A 17325-nucleotide genomic window follows, 5' to 3' on the forward strand; every position below is an offset into this window, starting at 1 on the left:
CGGGAGCACCCATCCACATGCTCCTGCAGCCCCAGGAGCACCCACCTACGTGCTCCTGCAGTCCTCGGGAGCACCCACCCACCCATGTGCTCCTGCAGCCCCCGGGAGCCCCCACCCACGTGCTCCTGCAGTCCTCGGGAGCCGCCGGCAAACAGCCCCAGGCCGACCTTGCTGGAGGACCCACAGGCCAGCCCGGCCCACTCCCCGGCCTCACAGGCCCCGGCCACCTGACTGCCCTTCCTTCCATCTGCCCGCGAAGCTCACGCCCCCAGGGCCTCTACACCTCAGCTCCTCTGCCTGGAACACGTGTGTCCTTCTTCCAATGTCGCCCTCGCAGCGAGGCCCTCCCGGTCTAAGGCAGCACCCTCCTATGCCCTCGCAGGCAGGGAACAGAAGCACCCCAGTCGTCAGCAGAGGGCCTGGCACTCAGTGGAGTCTTAAAACCTATTTGGAGGGAGAGAGGGAGCAGGGAGGGGGGAAAGAGGAGAAAGAAAGAAAAGGGAATCATTGAAGAAGGGAGGAGGTCAGAAAGGAGGAACAGAGGAGAGAAGGAAGGAGGAAGGGACAGGAGGAAGGAGGGAAGGAGACGGGAGGGAAATGGAGGCAGGGAACTCAGCTAAGTGCCGGGCACTTGCACGCACTCAGTCGGTGAATGCTACCCTCACCATCTTGGCCCCGGGCCACGCCCGCCCCTGGCTCGGGTACCAGGCTGCTCCAGGGAGGCCGAGGAAGCCGAGGCAGAGCAGCAGGCACCACGGCCGAGAGAACCCTACCTCCAGGACAGATGGGGGTCTTCTCTGCACACAGATCCACGCCCTGCCGAGAAGGAGGCTGCGGGAACCACGGAGGCTTACCAGCGCGATGCCCAGGATCTGGGGGAAGGTGTACGAGGAGCAGCCAGCAGGCGTGAGGCGGATGGTGGCATAGGGCGTCTGAAACCAGGCCTTCTCGCTGGCCCACACGATGTCGCAGAGGGGCAGGATGGAGGCGCCCAGGCCCAGGGCAGGCCCGTTGATGGCCACCACGATGGGCTTCTTAAACTGAATGAAGGCCTTCACAAAGTCCCTGCGGAGAGAGCACCTCCTTACCAGAGGCCCACGGCTCACCGAGGCCCGGGGAAGCCCGAGACTCCACGGAGGCTGGAATGACTTCCCCAGGAGCAGGGACGTGGCCTCAGGTGGGCAGAGGCGAGCGGGCGCCAGACAGTGGCACACGCAGCTGCCGGTGCTGGGACATTCGAGGGATTCTGATGGGGTGACTGGGTGCCACACACTGTCCCTGTTATCCTCTCCTCCCACTCTCGAAAGTCATGGTTAGGGCAATAAATGGTATGGACACCCCAGATAGTGACAGAATTGCCTAGCTCCTAAGGGAGGAAACCTGGATGTTAAGTTGAAAACCCGACACAGAACTATTCCCAAAGAGGCACCGTTCACCCTAAGGAGAGGAAGAACATTCCGCAGCACTGTGCTGAGGCGAGACGGGTGGATGTGGGAGGAATGAATTCCACATCACTGGAGGTATCTGAGTTCAGACTAGAGACTACTTTTAGTGATGTCGTAGTGGGAATTTAAACTTCAGAAGGTGCAGCTGATGACACTTGAGATTTCTTCTGATCCCAGGATTGTCTGATTCTGAACTCTCTAAAAGGAAGCCAGACTCATCAAGGATGGATCTAGCATGCTGACCAGGTCTATGGGTTGGGGTGGCCTTGATTAAAATTGGGGAAGAACGCTGGCTCCACTGCAGGCTTCAGGCATCTGAAATCACAGCTACGAGACCAGGCAATGCTTTCTCTCCGCCATTCTGCACTGAGCAAGGCTCTAGCATGCATCTCCACCTCTTAAACAGAGCCACCAGCAAGAACCTCCAATTCTTTTGCCTTAGAATGCTTTTTGCCTCTCCCCTAGCTGCTATAGAAGATCTAGAAGGTTTTATTACTCATGTGGACACAGAGGAGATCCAGGATGTCTAGTGATGCCTGCATTCTTCACTGTTCCCAGATGGAAGATCAGGAACTACCAAGAACTTGGGAGTAAAGAATGGAATCCAAATACCTCCCCACGATCCAGGTCTGCCTCCACTTACCTTTCCAGACTTATCATGCATCACTACCCACCCTTGCTCATTGAGCTCAAGCCATGCGAGCCTTCTGACAGTTCTGAGAAAACACCACTTATCATGATCTGCAGTTATCCTAATTATTTGCCTCTTACTTGTTTTTTAATTCTTCTCCCCCTTTAGCTCCTTTTGTACACCATAGGTCTGCCTTGAGCTCTGCTCAGCCACTATAAATATTCGAATTAGTACTCGATAAATAGCTGTTGAGTAAATAAATGACTCTCCTAGAACAAGAGCAAAGGCTGCAGATGTGTGGCAAAGAAAACCCTGTTCTCCTTCCCTCCTCTTCCTGGGTCTGCTGTGAGACCACAGTTCCCAGCTTCCCCTGCAGCTGACTGTGGCCAACCAAGTGCAGGTCAACGGGGTGTGAGTGGACAACACGTCACTTCCCAGCCTGGAGCACAGACACCTCCCACCAGGCCCTCCAAGCCCCTTCCTCTGGATGAGTGTGGGGCTCTTGGAAGACACTTGTTGAGCTACAAGGTGGAAGGAGTCTGTGTAGTCATGGGCCAATGAGTAACATCTGCTTTAGGCTTTACACACATGAGAAATTTTCACCTCAATTGAGTCATTATATTTATTTGGAATTTATTTCTTCCAGCAGCTAATAACTAACCCAAACGTCAAGCTGACTTATCACTTACTCAGTTGACACTGCTCTCTCCAACTCCCTATCTAAAGAGGTGAGTATCAGGGTGATATGTTGGGACAGGGTTCACCTGTGAGATTCTAAAGATTCTGCTGGGGTAGTGCTATTTTACGAGCTATGTGAATCATCATAAAAGTCCACACCTCTGACTCAGGCCTAAGGTATTACGTTGGCTGCCTTCCGGATGACTTCTGGACTGAGAGTAGATAATGCAGATATCTCAGTCACTGCTGCCACACTGCTGTTGACCCCAAAAGAACACTGCTACAAAGAGGGAGCCCTGACGTCATGATTCTCTGATTCAGTTTTCTACTGGCCCATTTCCTGACTTAACTTGCTAACCTCACAGCATCCGTTGCTGATTTTCGCAGACCATTTTATCCAATGCCTACTTGGAGACTGTAGGAGATACAGGACTTCTTTGCAGGGTTCTAGAACACACAGGGTTGAGATGATTTTCGGCAGCCACCCCATTCCCAAGCACCCTTGTGCATTTCCAGGATCTTGGATCTCAAGGTTCTGAGTTGAAAGGACATGAAGAATCATCAAGTCACGGCTACTCGGTGCAGAATGCCCTCCCCGACCTCATGAAGGACACACTAATGGTCTCTGTTGACCGTCTTCCATGCGGGCCTCTCCGATACCTCCGTTACCTCTGCTTCACCATCCAACAGCCCTCAAAGGATGGACCATCAGCTCTCATGACCTTTCGGAGCCTTCCCCTTCCAAACCCCAGGCCTGTCCCTCTGCAGCTTTCAACCTGCAGTGTGTGTGGGGGCTCCAGAGACCACCCAGGAGGGCTAAGGGGACCAAATGGAGCTCCCGACCCTCTACCCCAACCCTCCCAATGCAATCCAACTGGCCTCATCATTTCATTTCTGTGAAATAAAAATGTGATGCAGAGACCACCCTCTCTACTCGTTCTCTCCCCACTCCAGCAGATCTCTATCGCAAGGGCGCCGCGGATGCAGGAGCTGAACAGCAAACAGGATATTGCATTACAGACACTGAGGCTCGGCTATCTGATCCCGACTCCGATGGCGGGGCTGGGCCGGGAAGCTGGCTCACTGTCTTCCCCAGTGCCAACGGCCATCACGCTGACCCCAGCCCGTGGCTTCTGGCTGACCAAGCTTCAGGCTGTTCTAATGTGGCACAAAGAGCAAGACCTTCAGAGTCTAAAAGACTCGAGATCAAGCCTCAACCCTGCCCCTAATGAGTGATGTGACCTTGGACAGCTTTCACAGCCTCTCGAGCCTCTTTGCTTCCTCTGTAAAAATGGGGAGGCTGGTGACATCTCCCACACAGGGCTGGGAGGGGACTAAAAGTGTGACGTGCTGGATCCTTAGCAGGTGCTTGACACACAGGGAGCCCGTGTTCCCTGCTGATGTGCTCACGAGTGCATCTATTGGGGAGGGCAATCGCAGCTTTTGTGTGACTCTCAAAGTGCTCGGTGAGCCACCGTCCTGGCCTGAAGGAGGCTCAGAAGCAACATTCTGCACCCCGTGATTTTGCCTGGAACAAGTGGCATTTCTTCTGTGACCCCATCACCAATTCTGTTTACTAGGAGGGTGGAGGGCAGCCAACCCACTGCCAAGGTTCAGAGCTAACTCACCTGGGGGACCCATAAGTGTCAATACACAGGATGTCATCCTGGGACACCCCCAGAGGGGAGCTCCCGGAGCCCAGTCCATGGCCAGACCCACACTTGGCCAGAACTTGTGGCTGGAAGTTACGGGAGTTGTCATAACACAATAGTGATTCTTTACAGCTATTCTAAGTGCTTACTATACATCAGGAACAGTTCAAGCATTTCTCATGGATTACCCGGTTACTCTTCATCCCAGCAACTGGCCGACAAGGCCAGTGCCATCACTCGATTACTCCCATTTTCCAGATGAACTAAAAGGCTTCGAGAGGTTGGTGATGAGCCACTCCCTCTGTGCACTGGGTGGCGTCGAGCAGGTGCAGCGGGCACTCTTCTCACCAAGCCGCATTATCTGCTCCTCCATCCATGCTCCTCGAAGCTTCTTGCCCTTTCTTATCTCTCACCACCTCTTCCCCCTCTCCTCCTCAGAGTCACCTTTTCTCTTTTGCACAAAACTAAGGATATTTTTGCCCCTCTGTTAGTGCTCTCTGTCCATGGTGGAGGATAGGGCAGGGGCTCTCAGGGTATAAAACAAACGATGTGCTGGCCCCATCCCAGACTGATTAAACCCACTCCATTGGAAGCAACTGGATGAATTCCCTCTGCATCTCCCTCTCCGCTCTGCCAAGCAGAAGGCCAGCTGCCCACTGAGAAGGCAAACAGCGGGGTCCACTGGCCGCATTTCTCAGGCGGAGGGGCTGGTGTGCCCAGCTGGTGTCCCCTTGCATTGGAGACTTCTGCTTTGGGCTCCTGGGACCCCTCTGTTGGGGACATCGGAAGGCCATTAGGTCTCAGTCACATGCTCCACTCCAGCTTTATATGTCTGTTTTGTTCTGGTCCCTGTCTGTCTCCTAAATCCATGTCTCTATTATTATGGTTTTATTCTCAGGGTTCAGAGGGTGCCTTAGTTTCCCAGGACCCCCATAAAAAATTACCATAAACTGGGAGGCTTAAAACAACAGAAATTTATTGTCTCTCAGCTCTGAGGCCAGGAGTCCGAATTCGCGGTGCTGGGAGGGCCCTCCTCCCTCTGAGACCCACAGTGGGAGGCCCGTCCTGGCCTCTTTCAGCTCCTGCTGTTTGCCAGTCATCCCTGGTGTTCCTTGGCTTGGCTCTGCCCCCAGCTTCACATGGCCTACTCTCCTGTCTGTCTATCTCTGTGTCCAAATTTCCCTCTCCTGATAAGGACACCAGTCAGGGTGGATTAAGGCCCACCTTAGCCAAACCCCAGTTTGGCCTCATCTTAACTAATCACATCTTCTAAGAGTTTACATTCATGGGACTGGGGTTTAAGACTGGAAGTTATCTCTTGGGGGACACAATTCAACCCATAACAGAGACAGGAGCAGCCCCTCATCAACCCGACAGTTAGAGGACCAGGGTCAATGGCTGAATAAAGGCTGAGGACCTCAGCTTCCATCAGCCCAAGAGGCAGAAGCAGGAGGAGGTCACGGGGACGCTGCTGTCACCAGAGAAAGGTCGTGAAAAATGCAGGAAGAAGCCCTGCTAGGTGGGAGCTCTAGAGAAAACTGTTGTGCATCACGGCCCCCCTGGACACACTTCTGTTCTGGTTCTGTCCCCGCGGTGACCCAGCTGTGATTCTTCATTCCTGCATGGGCTGGAGCTCCCCGCCCCAGCCCTGCTGGCAAAGCCTGACCACTGACTGCCAAGGTGGTCCTGGGGGTCGTGCGTAGAGCAGCCATCAGGGGTGACCTCTCATGGACAGCCGCCCACCCGGGGGACTGGCCTTTAGGGTGCTGGACAGAGGGTGTTATGAATTGAAGCACGTCCCCCACAAAGAGGGGCATTAGCAAACTGTGACTTGTCTACTTCTTAAACAAGGTACAACAGCGAGCATATGCGCCCTTCGTCAGGAGATCAAGAAATGCCTAGAAACCTCTAAAAGGCCCTTGTTGGAAACCACTTGGAAAACACACGTACCTGCTTTTGATAGACCTGTAGGGAATGGGGGAGTAACTACCCCCTTCAGTGACCTAAAACGGCCACCAACTGTTGGGACTGGATGTCACTCCCAGGATCCCAAATTGCTCCCCAAAGGTAGAAGGAGAGGTAGGAGCACGCCACCCCTCCCCACTGGGCCTGCAAATGGCCAGCTGCCCTGGGAACCCCTCCACCCTCTGCCTCACAGCCGAGCCATGTTAGTTCTGGACAACTGCAAAACCCCACCATCAGGCAGAAGGCAAGGGCAGTGCGGATAACACATGGCATTACCACATGGTGGGCTTGATAAGGAATAAAATCTCTTTGTGATCAGAAGAATGAAAATGGGATCTAACTTTACAGAACAAAGCATCCCTAATTTTAGCAGGACTAGGTTTGCAGATAGAATATAAGATGCCCAAGTAAGATACGCATTTCATATGAACAACGAATAATTTTTTAGTACAACCATATTCCAAATATTGCATGGAATACACTTATACAAAGGAAATTATTCATTGTTTATCTGAAATTCATGTCTAACTAGGCACTCTATTTTTAGTTGCTAAATGTGATATCCCCAGGCAGGGCCCCAAGTGCCCAAAGGTGCATGGAGCTCACCTGATGGCTTCTGCGATCCGCGTGCTCTCCTTCCGCCGGTCGCTGGACAACCTGCCAATCAGGTAGGAGTAGTCCAGGCCACTGCAGAACACGCTCCCAACAGCGCTGAGCAGCAGCAGTTTGCTGTCATCCGAGGCTGCGTTGCAGAGGGCTCGCCGGACCTCCTTCATGATCTGCAGGCAGAGACAGATTTGCACAGATGTTAGTGTCTATCCTCTAAGCCGGGGTAGAGGCCCTGGCAGGGAGCTTCCCCTGAATATGAACACATGCCTGGACCAAGGAAAGAAACATGTACTAACACCCAAAGCTCTCCAGCACGAGCCCCAGAGCAGGCTTACATGAGCTAATAAGGCAGCAGAGCGGTAACTGGCTGCAGATTTTGAAGCCTGGTTCAGAGTAGTTTAATCCCCTGGTAAACCTCTGCAAATCTTCAGGCATTTGCTTGTCCAGCACTTTACAAGGAGTGGAAAGATACTCCTGTGCACAACCCATGTGTGGAATACGCTGTCTCTAGGTGGACCAGTTTAATTACACTCTTGCTCAGGTTTAATTCAACTAAGACCCTTGCCCGGCTCACAGCTGGCACATGGTAGACGGACTTTGACATCAGACTCATCCCTGGCTTCAAAGTGCTGATACATTCAGAAGTCTCTGGGCCAGAATTCAGGCTCTGCAACTTCCCTGCTATGGGACCTTGGCCAAGCTAGTTATGCTCAATTTCCTCATCTATAAATGAGGGATCACAAGGCTCTAGAGAGGAGTAAATGAAAGGAAAGAAGATGCCGTGGTTACTTGTAGTTTCACATTCCTGGGAGGCATGGCAAGTTACAGATAAAGAGCATTTTATTCCTCCTCTCCATGCCACTAAAGGTGACATCTGTCATGAAAGGACTGTGGCTGACCACCCTGCTATCATGGAGTGACATCTCATCTGCTGTACATGTGCCCTAAGTATTTTTAGGGTCCTGTGCCCTCATCTTGGGCTGGAGATAACAGAATCTTAGAGACAGATGCGGGTGCCATGGAACCCAGACTGCCAGGTGCCATCTAGGTGTCACATGGCTCTCCCAACACCGCCAAGGGTGGGCCACCAGCTACCCCATGGGCAGACATGCAAACGCAGGTGTGGGGAGGTGAAGGCACTACTCTCAGGCTGCATGGCTGGTACATGTTGGAGAATTTGAACACAGGTCCGACTCAGGACCACACCCTCTCTATGCGCTCTGTCATTACACATCCCCCTGTCATGGGGTGAATCGTGTCCCCAAAAAGTTATGCTGAAGTTAATCTCAGTATCTCAGATGCATGGCTATGCAAAATGTCACCTTTTACTTACTGACCCTACAAAGTGCTTCCTATACACCAGGCTCCTCCCTAAGAGCCTTAAACCCCGGCTGCTAAGAGTGTGGTCCTTGGACCAGCAGCATCGGCATCACCAGAGCTTGTCGGAAATGCAGGCTCTCGGGCCCTATACCAGACCCACAGAATCAGATTCTTCATTTTAACAAGATCCCTTTTAACAAAAATCCCTTGGGTTTTTGGTGGAGCCGGGGTCTGAAGCTTCCCAGCATGCACATGCCAGAGCATCATACTTAACCTCAAAGTACTGGCTGAACCAACCCCCTGCAGCCCTTCAAGCTCCCTGACTCCTTCCAGCCACCCTCCTGCAGCCAACACTGCCCATCCTGCCTTCGCGATTTCTTCTGGTGACCGGGGCATTCAGGGTGACTGAGAGCAGTGTAGTGGAGCTAAAAGAGCACAGGCTAAGGGAGAGGAAGTCTGTGCTGGCATCCCTGCTCTTCCACCAACTAGCACAGCCCCTCTGGCCCGTCTCCCATCTGTTCTCTGCACTGCAACCAGAGTCAAATGCTCACACACACAATTTCTCCTTGCAAGAGACAGAATCTCCCATGAGAATATGAAGCCCCAAACCTGCACTGTGCCTGGATTTGAGGCTCCAAGTTACCATATGCACAGAGGGAAGGAATCCCCTAGTTAAATAAATTATTGTTGTAATTGGACATGGGCTGGTGATATGACTGAGGTACCTGATAGACAAAAATAATAGTGCTCTGGAGAGAAAGTGCAATCCAGGACACAAAAGAATTACCCAGGGGATCAAAATCCCTGCTGAAGATGAGCTCACAATCAAAAAGTACAAAACACTTAAGGAAACTCTAGGCATGATTCAGTCAGCACACTCAACACACAGGGGGGTTATATCAGCACGTCAGGTAACAGGACAACCTGAAAGAGATGGTAACATCAGGATATTTTAAATAATAAAAGGGATAAAAGGAGACATATGAATGATAAGGAAATAGCAGAAGAGTATGGAATAATAGGCAGATTTGAAGGGGAAAATCTACTCAAAATGAAAATCTAAGTCATGGAGATCTGCTGAGATTGAAAGAGTAGATGGAGCTAAAGGGAGAATAAGTGAACTGAAAGACCTGAGGCAACTGCCTCAAATCTAGCAGAGACATAGAGATGGAAAATACAAGGCAGCAGCTGGAGAGAAAATGGAAGAGAATTTTAAGAACTGATGAAAGATGTATTAGTTTTCTATTGCTGCTGTAACAGATTACCAAAACCTTAGTGGCTGAATACAACGCAGACTTCGTATCTTTTAATTCTGTAGGTCAGAGGTCTAACACAGGTCTCACTGGGCTAAAATGAAAGTGGCAACAGGGGCTGCATTCCTTCTGAAGGCTCGGGGAGAATCTATTTTATTGTATTTTCCAGCTTCTCAAGGCTTCCTGCGTTTCTTGGCCCATGACTCCCTTCCATCTTCAAAGTGAGCAATGACTGGGTGAGTCTTTCTCATGCTGCCTCACTCTGGTTCTGATCCTCCTGCCTCCCTCTTATAACAACCCCTGTGATTACACTGGGTCTCCCCAAAGAGTCCAGTCGATTAACTACTTTATCTGAAAGTCAGCCTATTAAGAACTTTAATTCCATCTGCAATCTTAATTCCCCCTTGCCAGGTTCTGGGGATAATGATGCGGCCATGTAGACATCTTTGGGAGCTTGTCATTCTATTTACTGCAGACCTGAATCCTGAAATTCAAGAACTACTACAAAAGTCTGAGCAGAAGAAATAACAACAAATACAGGCCTGGACACACCATATTTAAACCTCAGAACATCAAAGACAAAAGTCTAAAATACATCCAGAGTCAAAAGAAAGATTACCTATTAAAGGGAAACATTTGACAGGTAGCATAATTCTCAACAGCAGAAATAGATGCCAGAAGGTAACAAAATAAAATCTGCATGATGCTAAGGAAAATAGCTGTCAAACACAAATTCTACTATATTTAAATATCCTATACTATATTCAAAAGTGAACATAAAAATTAGGCATTTTCTGGTAAAAGAATGTTTATCACTCTTAGAGCCTCACTGAAAGAACTAAAAAGGGGTGCACACTTCAAGAAGATGAAAACTGAACTCAGAAAGAAAACTTGATATGCAAAGAGCAATGGCCAACAAACAAGTGAACATGCTGATAAATCCATACACAAATTAACTATAAAACTCATAATACTGATGTTGACTAATTTGAGGGTGAGGGTTAGTATAAGGTAGAATTATGGTACTGGATTAGGGTTAGAGCATTTCAAGGCATTGTATGCTTGGGAATGGTGTAGAGATAATGAGCATATTTAGACTTTGTTACATATAGATAATTTAGGCATGACTTCTTTAAAATGTGTGAATTACAACAAGAGGGGAAGATAAAGTAAATAAAGCTCAATCACTCAGCCCAATAGAAGATAGAGAGGAAGAAAAACAGAAAACGGCATGGTTCTTGCTTTGATGGCTTAGAATCTAATGGTGGCAACAGAAAGTGAACAGGCTTTTAATGGACCATTATTAATCATTTGACAGACATAATCATAGGGTGCAGTTAGGAGATCTCATGAGAACATTTTTCTTTTATGGAGGTGAAATTCATACAACATAAAATTATCCATTTTAAAGTCAACAGCTCAGCGGCATTTAGTATATTCACAGTGTTGCACAACCACAGCTTCTATCTACTTCCAAAATATTTCCATCGTATTTCAAAATAAAGTTCTATGCCCAGTAAGCATTTACTCCCCATTCTCCTATCCAACCAGCTCCTGACAACCACCAACCTCCTTCCTGTTTCTATGGATTTACCTACTCTGGACTTTTCGAATAAATGGACTCATGATTGTGACCTTTTGTGTCTGGCTTCTTTTACTCCACATAATGCTTTCAAGGCTCATCCGTGTGGTAGGACTTCACTCCTTTTTATAGCTGAATAATACGCCACTGTGAAGATACACCACGTTTTGTTTAGCCTTCATCCAGTGACGGACACTAGAGTTGTTTCCACCTTTTGGCTACTGTGAATTGTGCTGCTGAGAACATTCATGTATGAATATCTCAGTACCTATTTTCAATTCTTTGGGGTATGTGCCTACGAGTGAAACTGATACGTCATGTGGTGATTCTATTTTAACTTTCTGAGGAACCACAGAAAAACCCTGTTTTCCACAGGGGCTTCACCATTTGACATCCCCACCAGCAGTGTAGAGGGCTCCAATTTCCCCACATCCTCGCCGACACTTATTTTCCTTTTCAAATCGCAGCCATCCTCATGGGTGTGAAGTGATATCTCACTGTGGTTTTGATGTGCATTTCTATAATGACTAATAATGCTAATCATCTTTTCATATGCTTATTAGTCATTTATATAAGTCTTCTTAAATGTACTTTCAAAATAATTCCCATTTAGTAAGCACCTAGTAGTGTCAGGGATTTCATCAGGTGTTTTCACACAATAATTTATTCCAAACTTTAATTCCATAACATAGGGATGTATCCCAGTATTAAATATGAAGAAATGAAGACTAAGAGAACTAAATTGTCCAATGTCATAAGGCCATGATTCAAATTTCACACTGAAGTCACTTCTCCCTCATTACTCCACACTGGAGGATGACTAAAATAAATCGATGAATTGTTTGGGATAAAAACAGGGCTATAGATGGATCTGAATCGAGACTCTCCCAGCCTGTGCTCTGGTGGGAAGGGCGTGAGAAACACTCTCCACTCTACCAGGTTATTAACCCACAGCACTTATTTTTAACACCAAAAAGCCAACAGGCCACTGTCTTGTGGGTCCTGTAATCCACCTGCCTCCAAAATAGATACACGCTCACCTCTAAACGAACTCTATTTCTCTGAGAAGTAAATATACTCCGCTGAGATGACACAAACTGCCAATTCTACACCTGACTCAGAGAGGGTGGCTTCTCCACCCGAGGCTACACACTTAAAGTGTCAATCAGTAAAAACAAAACGAAAAGCAAATTCCTATTTTATCAACAAGACAAAAGTACCAACTATATTATTTTAAATTAAAAAACAGTTACATCTGGTTAGTAAGCCTTTGCCTTTCTTGTTCTGTGATCAAATTTGGACAGATGGTTGAGGATCCATGTTCTTGAGGAGCCCCCAAATTTATAATGTAATCGGTCTGTCTGAAGTACAAACTTCATAAAATTATTTCACACTCCTTTTCCTCCTTAAGCAGAACATACCGCACATAATGTACCTCCCTCACCCCGGGCGTGCGAGGGCCAAGGTCATGGGTTCCGATGCTGGCCTCTAAGAGACCAACCCCTCAGAGAGAGGGGTGTGCCTCAGCAGCAAATGGTCCCAGACCACTATCCATTTTGAATCTCAAATCTGTGCTTGAAATGGGTGCCTGGCTGTGCGCCTTCTAGCTGCCACCAGCTCCTGCTCCCCGTGTCTGCTGGGAAAGCTCACCCCTCCCCGCTCCTCCCTGCCTCCCACCTGCTGGGGGCTGGGGACAAGAGAACCAAGCTCACTGGAATCAGGTGAACAGATGGGCAGGTAGGCCTGGGTCCCTCTCTCCACCCTGTTTGCACTTGGCGAATCCAGTCACCAGGGCCTGTCGCAAATGCAACGACCTTCATGAAGGCTTTCCCACACGTCCCCAGAGATGCGTGCACCCGCCCTTCTCCCAGTGTCCCACGCACTCCAAATCTCTGTAGGGACACTTGTGACTGACTCCCTTGTAGAACAGTTATTTGTGCATTGACCTTACCCTGCCTCCTCCTCGATTTAAACCCTGTGGTGGGCAGCCTCCAGGACGTGCCCAGGGGTCCCAGCTCCTGGTATTCGTGTGCTCGCTAAGCCCCTCCCCTGAAGTGTGGGCTGGCCTTGGTGACTCACTTCTCATGAAGAGATTATAGAAAGACTCTAGCTTCTGTCTTGGGCACCCTCTCTTGCTCTCTCTTTCTTGGTGCCCTGGCTCTGGGGAAAGCAAGCTGCTGTGCTGTGAAGTAGCTGCCTGGAGAGGCCCGCAGAAACGAAGCTGCTGTCTCTGGTCAGTGAGGACCTGAGACCTGCCAACAACCATGTGAGTGAGCTTGTTAGTGGATCCTCCCCCAGCGGGGTCTTCGGATGAGATGGTGGCCCTGGCCCACCTCCTGGCTACAGCCTTCTGAGAGACCCTGAGGCAGCCAGCTAAGCTGCACCCAGATTCCTGACCTGCAGGAACCACAAGATAATAAATGTTTGTTGTTCTAAGCTGCTAAAGTTAAGGTAATTTATTATATGGCAACAGATAACTGATATAACCCCTTAAAAATCAAAATGGTATTTTACTTATCTGTACATCCTTTGTAATATTTAGTTAGAATTCTTGTGCATGACAGAATTTAATAAAGGCTTGCCAAACTGAGTGATCGGCATGGTCTTTATCCCTTAAGAAGTTTATCGTCTAGTGGGGGAATAAGACCCTAAACCAATTATCACACAAATACGTGTACATTAGCAACAGTGGTAAGTTCTGGGAAGGGTGAGGTTCATGGTGCTAGGAAAGCACACGAGACAGAGAGAGGACCTGGTCGGGGAGGGGAGAAAGGACTTCCCTGCAGAAGTAATGGCTGAGTGTAGGAAGAGTGAGAGTCCTCTGAGCCAGGAAGGAGGAAAGGCTGCTCCAGTTAGAGGGATGGACGTGTGCAAAGGGCCTGAGGCAGGTGTGAGCCTACAGGGTGGCCAGGGACTGGAGGGCACAAGGAGGGGGCTGTGAGGCGTGATGCTGGATGAGGCTGGAGCGGGGCAGAACTGCACAGGCCTCACGGTCACACGGAGGGTTTGGATTCTTAACCAACAGCGATGGGGAGCTGCTGCTGTGTTTGAGATCGAGGCTGGGGGGAGGTGAGCAATCAGATCCACATTTTGAGCAAATCCATCTGCCTGCCCTGTGTAAGAGACACGGACTATAGCGCAGGGAACCTGAAAGAGGGCAGACCTGCCTGCTCGGACTATTATGGTGGAAATAGAGAGAAATGAACACTCTTGAGGAATCCTCAAGAATTAAAGTTAATAGGCCTTGGAATGGCTTGCACAGCAGGTATGACGGAGATGGGTATGAAATGTGGCTCTGACGTGTCCAGTGTGTACCTGTGGATGTGGTGGTCGCGTTGGGTGAGGGTGGGAACACCGAAGGAAACCAGGATTTGAGCGAGGGCTCGTGGCGCTCTCCTAACTAGGGAGTGGATGGGCTTTAGTCACAAACTTTGTGGAACCTATTTTGCTGGTTTTTTCTTTAAGGGATGTTATTATTAATCTCCTGGCTCTCTGTCATATTTCAGATAGGAGAAGTAAGATGACACATCCACTAACCTCAGTATGTAGTTACTGCAGCCAGTAATGTGTGGTTTTCTGCCCGGGAGGCCAGTATCAAATATTAAATAAACAACTAGAAAAATAAATTCAACCATGACAGTGAAAGTGTCACCTTCTAGTTCCTCCACTAAAGAACTAGGCTGGATCTGCTGGTGGTCACGGAATCACCCCCCGCTTCATCAAAACAAGGAAAGGAACATGTACTGAACACCTCCTGTGTGCCTGGGACTCTGCAGGCCTCTTTGCTGACATTATCTCTAATCCCATGAAGAAGAAATTACACAATTTCTAACAGTGAAGATCCTCAGAGAGGCAATGCAACTTCCAAGATTATATTAGTCATAAGTTAGTGGAGGCAGGATTTGAACCCAGGTCTGCTGGACTCCAAATCTGTCTTCCTTCTCCAACGCTACCTCTCTATTTCAGTAGAATCTTTATTCGGGACTATTTTACCCAGTCAGTCCTCTCACCCCTGTGGCCAGGTCACTTTGGTGGCTGAGACAGCTGAAAGCATTGAATCAATCTTTTTTTTTCCTTTCTTTCTATTTTCTTCCTGTTGCCTACAGATACTGATTGGGAATGGAACACCTAGTTAACCTACCCGTGGCTCAGGAGGTGAGAACCTCTGCATCTTAAATCAGTCGCACATAACACATTTTCTATGATGAGGAGGCAAGAGCTGACATTCAAAGTTGCTCTAAAGAGACAAAGTGCACTGGAAGACTTCATGTTTATTCCATGCTTTGAAGGAAAATGTTGCGCCTTTTAAAAGCATGCTTTTAAAAGTTGTCAGGTAGAAAATATTCAAGAATTGGTCTCGTGCTGATGTTTCAAGATGCACTTAAAATAACAAAGTCTTCGGGCCTATAGACACATGAAGAGCAGTGTTAGGGGTAAACTGCAGGCTCTGAACCTCTCTGAATCCTACACAGAGATCCACCTACAGCCAAGAACCCCGAGGTGGTACCACGGAGGGTGGAGGAGTGACAGTCTCCCAACACACCAGCTCACAGGAGGGGCAACAAGCAACCACCGCGTGCAACGCCACAGAGAAAAGGGGTTTAGCCCTGTCCCTTCCCACATAGGCTGTCAATCATTCCTGACTGCCACGCCCACAATCCCATAAGAGAACCATCCATGTAAAGTGTAACAATAAGATGTGTGACCACAACTGCAAGGACACAGCACTCTACCCCCACCGCACCCCACTTCCTGAGCTCCCGGGGTGCCCTGGATACAATGACAACTGCCCAGGGGTATCTGATGGATCCCACTCTGGGTGAGTGACTACCCCCTGACCACGTCCCCCAGAACTCCTGTGGTTAACCCTCCGTGTTTCCACTGCTGCCATGGCAAACAGAGAGCAGGGTGCTGCAGGGACAGGAAAGGGGGTACGGAGTTAACTCTGCAGTGGGTCAGGAGCTGGACAGGAGGTTCACCCTCGGTCACGCTGTGGGAGCCTGAGTTTTCTCATCTGTAAAATGGGATCATAACCCCTGGCAGGACGAAATGAGGAAAACAGCAAAGCACAGGGCCACTGCTCGCTGGTGCTGTCCTCGTTTTAGCCATCAGGCCTTCATCGTCCTCTCCCAAGCCCATCTGGCTGGGGACAACAGCTTAGATGAGTGTTTTCCAGCATTTCCACCATCAAGAATCCCCTCATTACTTCCCTCATATTTTGAACGATGTTGTCTACCTAACTACATTAAATAATCATTTTTCTTCTGTTTTATTCACCTAAGACCTAAGTGTGATTCACATCAAAAAACTAATGTGGAAAATATAAAGTGCAACTTCATCAAAATTAAAAATTTTCTGCCTCAAAGGACACTAAAGGGAAAATAAAAAGACAACATATAGTACAGGAGAAGATATTTGCACATGCAACTTGTGAGGATCTTGTATCCATAATATATAAAGAACTCTTAAAAATCATCCATAAAAAGAAAAATGACCCAACTTAAAAATGGGCAAAGGATTCAAATAGACATTTCTTCAAAGAGGCTATGCAGAGGGGCAATAAGCACATGAAATAATACTCAACTTCATTAGTCATTAGGAAAATGCAAATTAAAATCATGACGTAACACCTCACATCCACTGAAATGGCCATAATCAAAAAGGCAGAAAATAGCAAGTGTTGGCAAGAATGTGGAGAAACTGGAACCTTCACACACTGCTGGTAGTAATGTAAAATGGTGCAGCCACTGTGGAAAACATTTTGCCAGTTTCTCAAAAAGTTAAACATAGAGTTATTATATGACCTAGTAATTCCACAACTAGGTATACACCGAAGAACACTGAAAACAAGAGTTTACCCAAAAACTTGTACACAAATGTCCATAGCAGTATCATACATAACGGTCAAGAAGTGGAAACAACCCAAATGCCCCCCAACTGATGAAGTGAGAGACACGATGTGGTCTATCTGTACAGTGGAATATTATTCAGCCATAAAAAAAAAACAAAATACTGATACATGCTAAGACAAGGGTGAACCTTGAAAGCAGTGGGCAAAGTCAAAGAAGCCAGATCCAACAGTCACAGGTTCCAGTTACGTGACATGCCCAGAGTTGGCAAATCCATAGAGTCAGAAAGTAAATTAGTGGTTTCCAGGGGCTGGGGGGAGGGCGATGGGGAGTGTGCTGAT

General features: G+C 48.4%; 1 protein-coding gene across 3 annotated transcripts in view; it reads right to left on the reverse strand.

The window, feature by feature from the left end:
• CDYL2 (chromodomain Y like 2) overlaps positions 1 to 17325 on the reverse strand; it is a 183690-nt gene that overhangs the window by 12850 nt on the left and 153515 nt on the right. For all 3 annotated transcript variants that reach the window (XM_037816105.1, XM_037816104.1, XM_037816103.1), the window contains 2 exons: positions 6978 to 7150; positions 855 to 1065 (listed from right to left, as the gene is read on the reverse strand). In XM_037816105.1, coding sequence (XP_037672033.1) covers positions 855 to 1065; positions 6978 to 7150 — 384 coding nt within the window. The remainder of the gene's footprint in view (positions 1 to 854; positions 1066 to 6977; positions 7151 to 17325) is intronic.

This window comes from Choloepus didactylus, chromosome 22 (assembly GCF_015220235.1).
Source record: "Choloepus didactylus isolate mChoDid1 chromosome 22, mChoDid1.pri, whole genome shotgun sequence".
In the NCBI taxonomy this organism is placed as follows: domain Eukaryota; kingdom Metazoa; phylum Chordata; class Mammalia; order Pilosa; family Megalonychidae; genus Choloepus; species Choloepus didactylus.